The sequence below is a fragment of the Dermacentor albipictus genome, chromosome 5, assembly GCF_038994185.2.
Source record: "Dermacentor albipictus isolate Rhodes 1998 colony chromosome 5, USDA_Dalb.pri_finalv2, whole genome shotgun sequence".
NCBI classification, from domain to species: domain Eukaryota; kingdom Metazoa; phylum Arthropoda; class Arachnida; order Ixodida; family Ixodidae; genus Dermacentor; species Dermacentor albipictus.
Window position 1 is genome coordinate 61,328,170 of NC_091825.1, and position 14,280 is coordinate 61,342,449.

The following is a 14,280-nucleotide window of genomic DNA, read 5'->3' on the forward strand; positions in this document are numbered from 1 at the left end:
GGAACCTTCTTGCTTTTGTTATATTTTTGTCTGGGCTATTTCTTAGTGATATCTGATTACCTTTCTTCTCCATTGACTTAACTCAACCTAAACACAGGAAATTTCCTTATCACCTACTCCAATTATATGCGACTGTCAACGCTGTATTCTTATTTGTTCAATCAACCGGCCGATTGCCTGCTCTTTACAACACGATTTTCCACTCCCACGTTTCCCTGCTTAAAGTCAGCTTGATTCAGATCTGCATTGCTTTCATTCTGGAGCCGCGCTAGTACCTTTATCTCTTAAAACGTTTCCTGTGCTTTCTCTTCTAATCACTTATTGTGAAGTCCCTGGCTTGTTCACAATTTCATTAAAATTCAAGTTTCACAACATAGGCTAAAATAATGATGTTCACGATATTCCTATTATGGCCAACATGCGGGCCGCACATTTAATGGCAGCTAGAAAACGCAGAAGGGCCCATTTATAACATTTGTGTGTCAGTACCTCGATCTTGTAGGTTCAGATGAGCGCTGGGGATGACCGCACCAAATGTACACAACAAAAAACACCGCCCGAAACATCGTAAACCAACTCTTATTTGCCAACGAAGAGACTCATGGGCTTTTCTGTAGTTCCACACAATACAGTGCGAAGCAGCAGCACCGATATCTAGTACAACAGCATAAAAAGAGAAAGAGTCGCAATGTTTCGTGCAATGCCAATTGCACGAAACAAAGCGGCTTTCCAGCTAATCAAGACTTGAACCCCGATTCGATTCGCCCGTTTGAGGGAATGACAGTGCTAACTTTGTCGCAAGGTAAAAACAATGGGGCCCGTCATCACTTCGAACAAACACGTCTCGCTGAGTGCTCTGTGTACGTAGACAAACTCAAATGGTGCTAACATTTACCATCGCATCACGACTGTCGTAGGCAGTCAACATCACCGCTAGACACCGTCAATAAACTCAAACAGCGCAGAAAGCTTCGCTTACATCGATTCCCACAGTGCATGGAGTCTGCATGATTTGTTCATTTTATTTTTATTGTCATTTTATTTAATTATGAATCACCAAAAAGCAATTATACAGGGTATTTCAGCAAAAACTCAATTTTTTTAATTGCCTGTGACAGACAACATAATTCTACTCATGAGTTGGTCTATTCGAAGAGGCGGACATGAAAAAAAATTTTAAATGCATAAGACTAATTAAAGATTCACTAATTGTTTTAACTAGTTAACTGATCGTACATATCCCAATTTAAATATTCTAGCGGGTGAAGATAATTGTGTCGATGACACCATTTAAGAGATATGCGCCGTGAAACTTGCGGTAAAAATGCACGGCCGTTCCACTTTAACGAAATGTTTTGTTCATTGAAGCACAAAAATAACTTAAAGGCCAATGCGTTTCATCCGAGAGTTCAGGAATTAATATCTCGAAACTGTTGTCATCCTGAGAATTCGTTCCAAGTGGATCTGCCTTGCGAACTTCCCAGCTAGAATTTGTAAATTGCAATATGCGCCATAGGGTAATTAGGCTAAAACAATTTTTTAGTCGATTATGCATTTCAATTTTTTTGTTATCGTAATGTCCTCCTCTTTGATCAGAGAGAGAGAAAGGCAAAGGAAAGACAGGGAAGTTAACCAGAGATCTGTTTGAGTAGACTAGCTCATGAGCTATAATGGTGCTATCTGCCACAGGAAAAGTCTTTTTTTTTTCATTTTGAAAGTGTTCGCTGGAACACCCGGTATGAACGACACAGAGTGACGCTGGGAACACGCATCAAATGCTTACCGCACTGGAAGTGTCGCATTTATACGAGGGCCTCCGAAGCTCGAGCTCTGCTAGAATTCACTTGTGATGATGTGGCAATGAGCACTTCACTCCTTTATGGTCTCATTCAATCAAGGATTTCGTGTTCTGCACATCTTCTGCCCATGTAAACTCCGTATGAAAGAATCATCTTAAGCTGAGTCAAATTTCTTCTATAATTAACACCCTTAACGTTCGTCATCTCGCAACGGCCTTATGGATGAACTGCATATGGATGAATCTAACGGCCATACAAGTGACGAAGTTAAGCGAAGTGTAAAGATAAAATCACGTCTGTGCATTTCTTCGACACAATTTTACGGATGTTCCGCAGTGTGCAGAAGAGGCACGTTAGTGTATACCTACGCAATATCAATACATGCACTGATTCCTTGCTGGATTTCTTGTTCCTCGGTAAGGTCTCGCAACGCGGCGAGTACATATCCGCGCATCGCGCGCATGTTCGCTTGACGCAACCGAAACCACAAGGCTCCGGCGACGACATGCACGCGCCCGCTATCCAAGTCACCGCACATCCACCGACGTCAACGACATCGGTGGTGCCACCGACGACGTCGCGTCTTTCTTGTTCGCCGAGTGAAGCTGGGACGCCGGTGTCTCCCTGCTCGGCACAATGGTGATGGCCATCGGAGGCAGACGGGCGTGGCCACCACGGCCAGCTCCCCGACGCGGCGACTGCAGTGGCGGCGACAGCGTCAGGGCCACCGACTCGCTGGATGGAACCGGATAGCGGCACGAGGGAGGACCCACGACCGGGGGCATCCGCGAGTGCGCGGCAGTTTCGGTTACCACGGTCGCGGGAGGGACCGGTACGGAAGGCCTGCGCGCCTCCACCGCCACCGACGCAGGAGGGCCGTACACGTTCCGATCCGGATGCAGTCGTGTCGGGAACCGGGTTCCGTCACCGAGCGCCGTGAAGACCGGGAGCAGCCAGAGGGCCTTGCGGCGGCCGAACACCTCGGCGATGTTGTTGCAGCAGCCCACGTCGAAAGAGTCCCTGCATAGCGGCACGCTTCTCCGAATGGTGTTCCATGGGGTCACTTGTATAGCATAGTGCATAGAAGACGAAGAAAAGAAGAAAACTGGATACGCGATGTCAAGCGGGTGTCCAGTCACTTTCTTTTGCCGTTCGTCTTCTGTTCCATGGTTTGATTATGGTGCGTCAAGAAGAACCTCCCGGAACAACAGTGCCTTCAAAATACTGCAGACGCTAAGTGTATGACCCAATACGAGGATTTCATGATTTTCGAGCGCGCAACGCTATTGGGACGTAACTGTGCACACAGATAAACCGATGCACACCAAGAAGATCTTGCACTTTACGTAGCCACATAAGAAGCTCGTCACGCACAAGGGCACACTTTGGCATGCTGGTCGAGTGACAAAGTGTGTCAAGTTTAAACAGGTATGTGTAAAGAACAATACGCTTCAAATGCGAGAACGTAGCCTGTGTACGCGGTAAATTGGCAATAAACGATGCCTTTTTTCATCAATGGCATTTGCTACTACCATTGTCCTACACCCTTTCCTCATTCTTCCCACCAATTTTTCTTGGTACTTTGCTTGCTTTTTTAACGTGCTCATTTATTATGTGAACAGGGCAGGTCTCAGCTTCAATTCGAGTACATGGTTGATGCCACAGAACTAGAGCAGCCATGCATTCAAGCCTCCCTCGCCTGCATGATGCGATGAATTCCAGTTGCTTGACACATTGTTGTACGACACGTGCTTGAGCGATGAGTGCCCAGGCGTATGTTTGCAGTGCATTTCTTTATTTTCTGTGTAGGATAAGTGCCCCCATCATTTCAGTCATTCCAACGTTTCAGTTGTGGACGCTCGCGCATACCATTTTAATTCAGAAGTCAATGACAACCGCTACGCCTATCTCAAAGCTCACAAACAGGGACACGAGTTCGCGCAGGTCACGAAACTCCAGTTGATTTCCGTATGCCTGTATGATTTGTGTGCTGCACACGGCCTGCGTGCCGAGTTGTAGGAGCAGAAACCTTTGTCAGGCAACATGAACTTTAGCTTCTGCTTCCTTTCTGTTCTAAACAGGAGAAATAAATTCATTCATATATTCTTATGATCGTTCTATCTAGCACCAATATCGGATCTCGGGTAGCACAAAGAGGGGTGGGAACTCAGCAAAACGGGAGGCGGCGGTTCGCTGCGCGCCTAAATTTGTCAATACACAAATTTTCTGCACAACGTATGTACCAACCCCACGTTGTATATCAGAAAAGATGTCGCCAATATTCGGGCAGAAGGGGGAAGGGGCAGGGGGGGTTGTTCACAGGGTCCCACCGAGGCCACCAGTGCTTAGTACCCTGTCGCCGACAAATGCGTTTCCCTTTTAGTGTCATACATTGTTAGGGTAAATTAATATACATATTCAAGTAAGCCAGCTTGTATTCGTTTTCCTTTGCGCTCAGCCTTACTGTGTCTCCCTTCAGTGAGCACCCGTTAAATACAGGGTCGATAAACAACTATCGAATCCGCATGGCGTGTACCTGCGATCCTTGAACTGGTGCGGTCGCAGGTCCTCGAGAGTGGTGACGTTGCTGCAGACCATGGTGATGTGGAAGTAGAGGAAGGAGCCCAGCGACAGCGACAGCACCAGGCCGAACAGGTACAGGAGTGTCGCGTGAAGCGTCAAACTAGAGGCGGCGCGGTCGGACCACAAGCCCGCCACGTGGTGCGTCGCGCTCAGCAGCCCGAACACGCTCAAGACCACCACGTAGAATATCGTGAGCAGGAAGAACTTGTACGTGCTGAAGCAGACGCAGTTGTTGAACCACGGACAGTGGTGGTCCATCTTTGGTATGCACCTGGGAACGTTAAGCCAAGGATGGTGCCACACGTTCCAAACTGTACACGCCACTGATTTATAGATCGCGCATAACCTACAGAATCATCGTATGTGGGTTCTGCCAGAATTCTTTAAATATAATTTGCGAGCTATGTTACTAGCGCAGAAGTGTCAGCTCATCATGTATACAGGAGCGCGCACTCAAATATGCACTCCTATCAAGTTCTGGTCAAGTCGCAATTTTATGTTTACTTCTACGGTCACGCACGTTTTCTTGTCGTCGTCATTGTTGTTGTTCTTGTTGCAGCAGTCATTGAATCGTGGAGTATAATGGAAAATGTAGGGCTATTGTGTTTCATTACATTCTAACGTTACGCATTAGAAAAACGCGATCCACAGTGCTCGAGTAAAGGATGCCTGAACCTAGAGCCAACGTTTCAACAAAGGGTCTCGCCTTCGTCCCGGCAAAGAGGTCCTGTTGCCAGAACGGGTGCTCCGGCCTGACACATTTCTCGTTACACCCCTGCCGATCGTCGCAAACCTCCATCTTCCTGTGAACGCATGTTGTTTCAACACAAGGACACCGATAAAGCGGTTCACCTCTTGCACTGGGAGCAGTGATGAGCCCGGTCGGGCTTGACCTGCTTGCAGGTGTCGCAGAAGCGCACCACTCCGTTGGAGCCTCGGGTCAGCACGCCCCGGTTGTCGGCCAGGATCTCGAGGAACTGGCGGCGCGCGTCGTCGTCGGCGCATTGCTCCATCAGCCGCTCGTCGCTCTCGCTGAGCGAGAAGTAGCGCGGTATGGGCGCCACGCTGGTCACGGTCGTCTGCACGAACGACCAGATGCACAGCAGCAGGAGCAGGTGGAACACGCCGCCGAACACGACCCGCTGCACGTCGTCCTTGACAAGGGAGCCGCAGAAGATGAAGACGTAGACGTAGTAGGCCCACACGAACAGCGCCACCACCATGGCGACAGGAAGCCAGGCGACGAGGCGAGTCGTCGCAGAACGCCGGGGCTTCGTCGGTTCTGGGTCTTCCGAGGAGGACGACATGATGGCAATCGAGGCGGTCACTCTGTCGGTCTCCCAAAATCTGGGTGCGAGCGAACGTTTGCGCGAGGTGATGGTGGCGATGTTGATGGTTATGATGAAGATGATGACGACGATCCCTTCAGCAAATGCCATAAACCCGCTGTGGGGGATGGGCCAAAAAATGGGTGCTGTTATGTTAAGAAAAATGCTAATGGAAATATGAAATAAAACGATTATAAATCAAATTAATTAATCCAGCCGTGGTATTCAATTATTTGCGATGCTGCTGATGTCAAAAACTGTTACTCATTTCTATCAAACGGAATTGGACAAGGATCGGGCGCCACGGGCAGAATTTATTATCGAAAGAGACTTTCAAAGCTAAGTTGGTAATTGTAAGCGAGAAAATAATAAGAAATATCGAGCGTTCAGACGGAAATAAAATAATCTGTCTTTGAATGAAACCTATTAAAGGAACCGAATTTTTTTAAGCCTAGAACGGTGTTTCGTTTACGTTCGTTTACGTTTTTACGCGTGTATGGCACGTAAATTTAGTTTTACTAAAATATTTTACGTATCCAAGTCGATTATTCACCACCACATGTTGTGTGTGTGTGTGGGAAGCACTCGGTTCTTGGCTATAGCACATACCCACGACGATGTATGTGCCAAGAATTTTCAGGGCAACAACAGCTACAGTGCTCTGCACGTTTGCACAACCTTCGAAAATTCTATTCCATACAATTCCCCACCGGTGACCTTGCTATTATTAATTCTTTTTCAACACTGTGTCGTTTTAATTTATGTTCTTTGACCCCTGTCCTAATGCTCATTCCATATCCTCACTTATTTAATACAAAAATATTTTCCGCTTAATGCTGAACTGATCTCTATTGCCCTGTTATCCCGATGTCGATGGCGTGTGCAGCGCGAAAGGTGCAGCGCGAGCTTAGAGGCCCAATGGAAATCGATAGACTTTACGAACCAGAGTCTTTATTGCATGGATCAACATCTAGACTTCCGCCTTCCGCACGGCTTACCACGATGGAAAATTAATTCTAATTCGTCGCCGGTGTCTTGGAGCAGGACTCACTAATGCCTACTCCTTACTCGTCGGAATGGCCTGAAGTCCAGAAGGTGAAGTTTGTGGGTGCAAATAGACACTTGCGCACTTTCTATGCGACTGTCCTAGTTTCTGGACACGAGTAAAATGCTCTGCTTTCAACTCTGCAACTTATGTACAGTGAGGACGCGAGCATGGAGAGTGAAAAAAAACACACTCAAATCGCAAAGGAAGCATGTGATCGATGGCCACTGTCGGCTATCGATGTGTAATGCACACAGCCTGCTCGGGGTGAACACAGCGCTCGTACCAGCAGCAGAAGATGGCCTGGCTGCGGCAGAGCTGCCTGGGCCAAGAGTGGACAGCACATCCGCTTGGTTTCGTCGTATTCGCATCCAAACACATTGCGCGCCCCAAGAGACCTTCTAAGCCTCCACGCACAGGTCATGCGTGCGCCGTCGCTACCAGGACAGCACGGCGGCCCCGCGCCTCAAGCGTCCTTATATTTGCTGTCGCACTAAGGAAAGAAAAATGTAAATTGCTCTTTTAAGTAGAAAGGGTGCGTCCTGGTTTGACTGCACAAAGCGGCGCGAGCCATTCGACACTAAAATGCAGCGCCCTGAAAACTCCAAAGGAGTGGCAGTAGGGGTTGACTCAGAGCGGCTTATTGTGACTTATTGGCTTGTGTGAATATTGCGACTATACACAGGACACAGGCAAATGGGACTTACTGCACGTGTTAGTAATGAGAGCAACACAAATCTTCAACAAATATTTGAGCCTACAAATTAATATTCAGTGTTCCCCAAAATCTATCCCTCACACGTCACGGCATTGAACTTATCAATGCTAATTCTGCTGCAGACGAGAATATTAATAGAATGCTAGCTGGCGCACTCCCCCAAACTTGAAACGTCTTGTGCATCTATGTGCCCATGCGCAGCGGCCCTCACGGCGCCATCATGACAGTAGTAATCGCTGCTCTACCGCTGTACTCAAGGCGCCATTTAAGGGAACGCTGGGGAGAATGCCATTGTGGATTTTTTAAACTGGTTTCAACAGGAAAGTGTTGTCTGCTGAGCTATAGTGAAAAGCTGTTTTATATACGTATATCAAGCAGTCATCATGACTGATATTTTCTGGCATTCCCGCGAGATGACTCAATTTTGCCAGCTTGTGTAGAGTTACTGTATATTTAATTAGGTTGTTTCCTTTCCCTCCTCCTTTTCCTTACTATATAGGATCCTGTACAGTAACTCTAGTTTTATGAGGCAGTAGGGGATCTTCGGAGAAGGGATCGAAGGACAGCACGAGGAGGAGGGGGGGTCGGCCACAGAAGAGTCGGCGACACGGTGCAAGTATGGTATATATTCTTACACTGAGGTCGGCGACGTGGGCAGTGTTTGGAAATGGAAGGGGGGGGGGGGAAGAAACAGCGCACATTCCCCGCCATGTCATTTGCTTTTCATTGGATGATCGCCTTCGGCCCCGAGAGGTCACTCCATCCATAAGCGCGCTCGCCTAACGCGCGTCTGCTCACCTTTGAAGATGTGAATGGGCGCGCACGCGCGATGCTTTAGGAGTTCCGTTGCGTCAGATATACCTACGACACCTGATAGGTTTTTTTGCCGGTGTGTGCCAACGCATGATTTCTCAGCGTTGGCACGCACCGGCGCGCCACGCATCTCGGAGGCCACGCCACAGGAGGGAGCTTTCAACGGACTTACCACACGTGCCGCTATGTGGCGCAGCATGGCCAGTAAAGCCCAGCATGGCCAGTAATGTTTAGTGTTAGAAAATCAGGTGTTATGGTATTCAATGAAAACAGTGGACAGACAGTGGAGATACAGGGCCAAGAAATACCTCGGGTAACAGAATATAAATACCTTGGTATATGGATAAACGAAGGCAATGGATATATGGAAACACAGAAAAAAACCATAACAGTAAAGGGGAAGAGAAATGCAGCCATAATGAAGCACAGAGCGCTATGGGGATACAATAGGTACGAAGTCCTCCGAGGTATATGGAAAGGTGTAATGGTTCCAGGACTTACTTTTGGAAATGCGGTTGTTTGCTATAAATCAGGGGTACAATCAGGACTCGACGGGAACCAAAGGTCAGTGGGTCGCCTCGCATTGGGCGCTCACGGGAAGACTACAAATGAAGCTGTGCAGGGTGATATGGGCTGGACTAGTTTTGAAGTGAGGGAAGCTCGCAGTAAAATTGAGTATGAAGAACGGCTGAGGAATATGGAAGAAAGTAAATGGGCTGGGAGAGTGTTCATGCAGGTATCAGTACAGGAAAAACATTGATTCACAGTGGAGGAAAAGAACTAGGAAGCTTACCAGCAAGTACGCGGCCTGTAGGGTGGACAACACAACAACAAAGGTCAAGCGGAAAGTCAGAGATGCTGAATTAATCTCATGGGTGGCGGCAATGGAAAAGAAACCTGCCATGAGTAACTACTTAAGAGGAAAAACGAAATCAGGAAAGAAACCATTTATGATAACTCAAAGGGAAGCTCATTACTTTTCGGAGCGAGATCAGGATGCCTTAGAATACGCACCTATAAAGCGAGATATAAGAAGGAAGAAGAAGCATGTGCTTGCTGTGGTAAAGCTAGGGAAACTACGGAGCATGTTTTATTAGAATGTGAAGACGTCTACGCAGCGGTCGATTTAGGCACCACTGGCCTCCTTGAAACCCTTGGGTTCAGAGGGAGCAGCGGTAAAGCAAACATGTCCGCAATAGACATTAGTAAGAGGCGACTGGAGGATTGGTGGAAAAGTACGGAAACGACAAAAGACGGAGACGTACAAAAGCACAGTTCACAATAGGGGATCAGAAAATTTGGGCGTGGTAGTTCATAGTGTTTTTTTTTTTTCATTGTTTAACCTAGGTAGAATATTAGGCAGTATAGTAGCAAGAGCTTGGTGGCGCAACCCACCGCCCCGTTCCAAGGGGGACGCTCATAACATCCATCCATCCATCCAGCCCCTCCATCTAGAGTTACTGTATATGCTACCAAATGATACCTTTGGTAGCATATACAGTAACTCTACCTCCATGCACGCGTCAACGCCGCCTGGTCGGCGAAAACGTGTATGGAGGGGCTTTAGTGTCCAGAGGTGAGCACGAGAAAGGAGCCTGCCTGCAGTACACAGCTCATATGCACTGGCGCGTAACCTGTCCCATCTCGGAGGCCATACAAAAGAAGGGAGACTTCGCGCAGACCTCGCGCGCGCGTCTCTAGATGGAGAATTATGTTCAGACAGAAGCGCGCGAGGGGAGCCCGGATGCAATATACCAGTCATACATGACAAGTTTCCCTTGTGGCAACACGGCGAGTCGCTGCATTGCTTGAATTCATGCTCATCGCATTAACGTCGACGTTCATTGTGAGATGGCTTCTGCCGGAACTTTTTTTCTTTAGTGTAGCCTTAGGAGAAAAAAGAGCGCATGATAGATTACGTATATAATCAGAGAGGAAGGTAACCGAAACGGTGAACAGCATTTTTAGAATGCATGTCATAAATCACGAAAATAAAAAAAAAATGGAAATAAGATATGGCAGGAATATATACATGCACACAACATATCAGGTCTCATGGGGAGGTGTGTCAGCACCGCATCAATTTCATGGCCTCCAAGACAGTTAGCATTTCTCTGTAATAACCCCCAATTCCGACAGGGGCGAAATAATAAGCGCTCGTGCACTTATATAGATTTAGGGACACGTTTGAGAACGGTCAAAATTAATCTGGAGCCTTCCATTACAGCGTGCCTCACAAGCTCATTGTATTTTTGGAACGTACAACCCCACAATTAAAGTGAAGTTTAATACTTCAGCCATTATGCCATGTGAAGCAACGAGTATGCTCAACCCCCCAGAAGTTATGAAGCATGACGCACAACGCCTCAGGGAAACACCTTCCCCTGTGTGTTCTGTGTACTACGCAGACAAACATCAGTGGTACACGCAGGGTAACCTTTCATATCAACTCACCACCCTCGTGTGAGAAGAAACATTGAAGAAATTAAACAATCGCCGTCAACATCACCGCTACAATTATCGTCAACCAAAAAAAGCGGCACAGGAAGCGTCGCTTACATCGATTCCCACAGTGCGTGGGATCCGCATAATCTTTTAGAGACATTTTTGACCTAAATGATCATCCCTTTGGCCAGACATCCCTAGTCAAACATTGTATCCAGACCAGAGATGCTCAGCAAATTCATTGACGACCTTACTGAGCTTCAGCGTCGGAGCGTCAAGTCGTCAAAGCAGAAGTGTACAAGATGCCTGCAAAAGACATCATTCAGCGATGGTCAAGTCCGTGGGCATCACTAGTCGTGTTAGTGAAAAAGAAATACGGCACGTGGAGATTCCGCGTTTACTGTCGTTGCGTCAATGGCATCAGAAAGAAGAATGTCCACCCCCTACTTTGTGTAGATGACACCCTTCAGTACCTCTATGATGCCCAGTGCTTTTCATCCATGGATTTTCGGTCCGTGTACTGGCAAATTTCTCTGGATGATCTCGGTCGATGCCGGACGGACTTTATCAATTTAAGGTTATGCCCTTTGGCTTTTGTAACACGCCGGCCGCCTTTGAGCGAATGGTGAGCTCCTTACTTCAAAGGTTTATATGATCAACTTGACTTCACTACCTGGATGACGTTATAGTGTTCTCGTCTACGTTCGGTGCACACGTTGAGGGACTCTCAGCCATTCTTGGTATATATCGCAATGCTGGCCTGCAGCTAAAATCGAAGAAAGTTCATTTTCGCTACCGTGAGACAGCTGTGCTTGCAATCTTGTTGACACTTCTGAACCGGGAAAAATTCGCGCCCTTAAGGACTTTCCTGTACCGCATTCAGCAATGGCGTCCGCAGCTTCGTAGCCCGTTGCTCTTACTTCCGCCACTTTGTCAAAGATTTTGCCGCGATAGCACGATGTCTCACAGATCTCCTCAAAAAAGGTGTGCCCTTTTCTTGGGGCTCCTCCCCAGCTGCCGCGTTCTCTCGCTTCACGACTTTACTGACCTTACTGACGACTCACCACCCCACTTATCAACGGTCGCTTCGATGCTTTAGCCCCTACACAGGGTTTACCCTGATACAATTGACCACATAATCGGTGCTGTCTTGGCGCAAATTTAGCGTGGTCGTGACCATGGTATTTCGTACGCCAGCTGCCTCTTCTCACCTACGGAGCACCACTACACCCGTGTCTCTGGGGCGGTTGCGAAATTCCGTCCCTACTTATATGGCCGGTCCTTTTGTATTGTCACCGACCATCACGCTCTATGTTGGCTTCCGTCCTTAAAAGACACCGCAGGGAGGCTTGGACCGTGGACTTTGTGGCTGCAGGAGCTTTCCTATCCGGCGTTCCACAAATCTGTGTGCCAGCACATCTAAGCCGGCTGCATGTCCCGTTACCCCGTGGACACGCCCGACGTCGAAGACATGAACGCGTCTGTCTGCGTTCCCCCCATCTCTCAGACTTTGGACATGGCCAATGAGCAACGCCGTGACGCCATTTTGCGGATCGTCGCTGAGCAAGTTTAATCTGCGCCTACTGACCCATGAATGCGGTGGTTCGCCCTTCAGTTTTGTAGCGAGCCGCGAGCACACCTCCGAACCGGATTCTCTCCCCCTTCCTTCTGCACTCTCCACCAATAATGAGGAGAGGGAAAGGCGAGCAGCGCCAAGGCGGGCGGAAGCAAAAGAAAAATAAAGCCAGCTGACAGTTGGGACTCACGCCGTAGAGTGGTCTCTCCCCTCAGCGCGTACTCGCGCCAGCTACATATACCGACGCCATACAGCCGACGCACCAGCCATCTCCGTCGTCGACGTTAACCTACCGCCATTTGGGACAGCCGACCCAGTTGTCCACAGGGGGAGCATGGTGGTATATGTGCTGCAAATAGCTGGACACTTTGATATTTTGGTGCACGAAATGATGGTAACTTGTAAAGCAGCGCACTACTCAAGGAATGCCAGCACTACATTCAGTGCATCCAGTAGACACATTGCACTTTGAGCAGACTTAGCGTGCGATCTTGTACGCGTTCCAAAATAGAACGGAGGCGGTCCGTTCCACCGAGCCGCACACGGTTGGTCAGTTTGAACGGTGACGAACGCCATGACGTCAACTGTGAAATGATATTTGCTGTCAATCATTCCATGTTGTCTGCTATCGGACGAACGCAACGGAACGGACCGCCAATTTCGCGACGGAAAGAACGGACCGCCTCCGTTCGAGTTTGGAACGCGTACAAGATCGCACCCTTAGTGTGCTGGTTTTTTAGGAGAACAGCACACTATAGTACACATTACAGTGTCATAATACATAATCATAGCACAGATATGACTTGTAAATCTTCAAAATGGTACCCCATCAGCAGGTGTAGTGTGTGTCACAGCCGGGGAAGACAGTCAAAAACTCTAGTGGGCCCAATTGGAAATTTTCCAAACAGAAATTGCTGTCAGACCAATCAGATTTTCGCCACCCATTGGACCATGCCATTGACAACGAATTGGAAACGCCATCTGAATTCAATTAGATTTCCAGTTGTACTCAACATGGTAGCCAAGTTGAAAAAAAAAATCCAGCTGGTTTCACAGCTAGATTTCCATCAAAAACCAATGGGATCTAAATGTAATCCAAATGATTGCCCAATTTGCCTCTATAGTTTTACAATTGCAAGTATATAATTTGGTGCACAGCTGGACCTGTGTGCGTGTTCTTGAACACAGTTGTTCTGTTAAACATTATTATTACTGTTAAGTGGCCTCTGTAAAGACAAAGAAAGCAGGGTGTCTGAATGCGTGCAACTGCACAACAGAATATTGCTTTACTGAGGCACTTCCATTACTCTAAATGCAAGCAGCTCGCTCCCAGTATATGCCAGTAAATTCTGGCCCAGCAGCTAGGGTGAGCCTTTTAAAACATATAGGCAAATTTTTATGGCAGATTATAAAACTCAGATTAAATAAATGCTGCTCTCCATTCATCATATCAAAGTACAAATGTATCTTCTTCTGGACTAGTGCTTTTATTTGGCAATTAGTTTCATTAACTATTTTATTCTTTCACAGCATTGCTTATCTGTGTGACTTCCAATTAATACCAATTGGTACATCAATCAATTCCCACTGAAATCAACTGGATCAAATTCCATTATGTTCCGGTGGCATTTAGGATCCTTCTAGTTGCTAATTCTAGATTCCAACATGAAATGCTTGAACCACTTGATAAATATATGTCCCATTGGGACATACAAAGACCAAACAGAGCTGTCTTAATACCAACTGGCCTCACAAGAATACTTATTCGCAACCAGCTGGCTTCATCACAATGCCCAAATAGAATGCTTAATACTAACTGGATTTATAACGCTGTGAAAACATTATAACCGGAAGAGCTATGTTCCAAAGAGTTGACCCCAATTGCAATTGCAAAAACAATAGAACTCCCAAGTATTCCAATTCAAAAGGCACTGTGCTAATGAGTCCCCCATTGAAACAACAAGAATTCTAAT

The 14,280-nt window shown here is 47.3% G+C and overlaps 1 protein-coding gene across 1 annotated transcript; it reads right to left on the bottom strand.

Annotated features, from left to right (window-relative positions):
* Window positions 1-2,100: 2,100 nt before the first annotated feature.
* On the bottom strand, window positions 2,101-5,769 carry LOC139060455 (palmitoyltransferase ZDHHC15A-like). The gene is made up of 3 exons (XM_070539587.1): window positions 5,235-5,769; window positions 4,336-4,653; window positions 2,101-2,819 (listed from the first exon to the last, which is right to left on the bottom strand). The coding sequence occupies exons 1-3, from the start codon at window positions 5,687-5,689 to the stop codon at window positions 2,327-2,329; spliced, it is 1,266 nt and encodes a 421-aa protein (XP_070395688.1). The 5' UTR covers window positions 5,690-5,769; the 3' UTR covers window positions 2,101-2,326.
* Between the last annotated feature and the right edge of the window lie 8,511 nt (window positions 5,770-14,280).

Bases quoted from the DNA above. Each gene is read 5' to 3' on its own strand.
- LOC139060455 (XM_070539587.1), bottom strand. From the start codon at position 5,689: ATGTCGTCCTCCTCGGAAGACCCAGAACCGACGAAGCCCCGGCGTTCT. The intron at 4,654-5,234 runs GTGAACCGCTTT...TAACGTTCCCAG, and splicing joins CACTGCTCCCAGTGCAAGAG to GTGCATACCAAAGATGGACC. The intron at 2,820-4,335 runs GTACACGCCATG...GCCGCTATGCAG, and splicing joins CACCAGTTCAAGGATCGCAG to GGACTCTTTCGACGTGGGCT.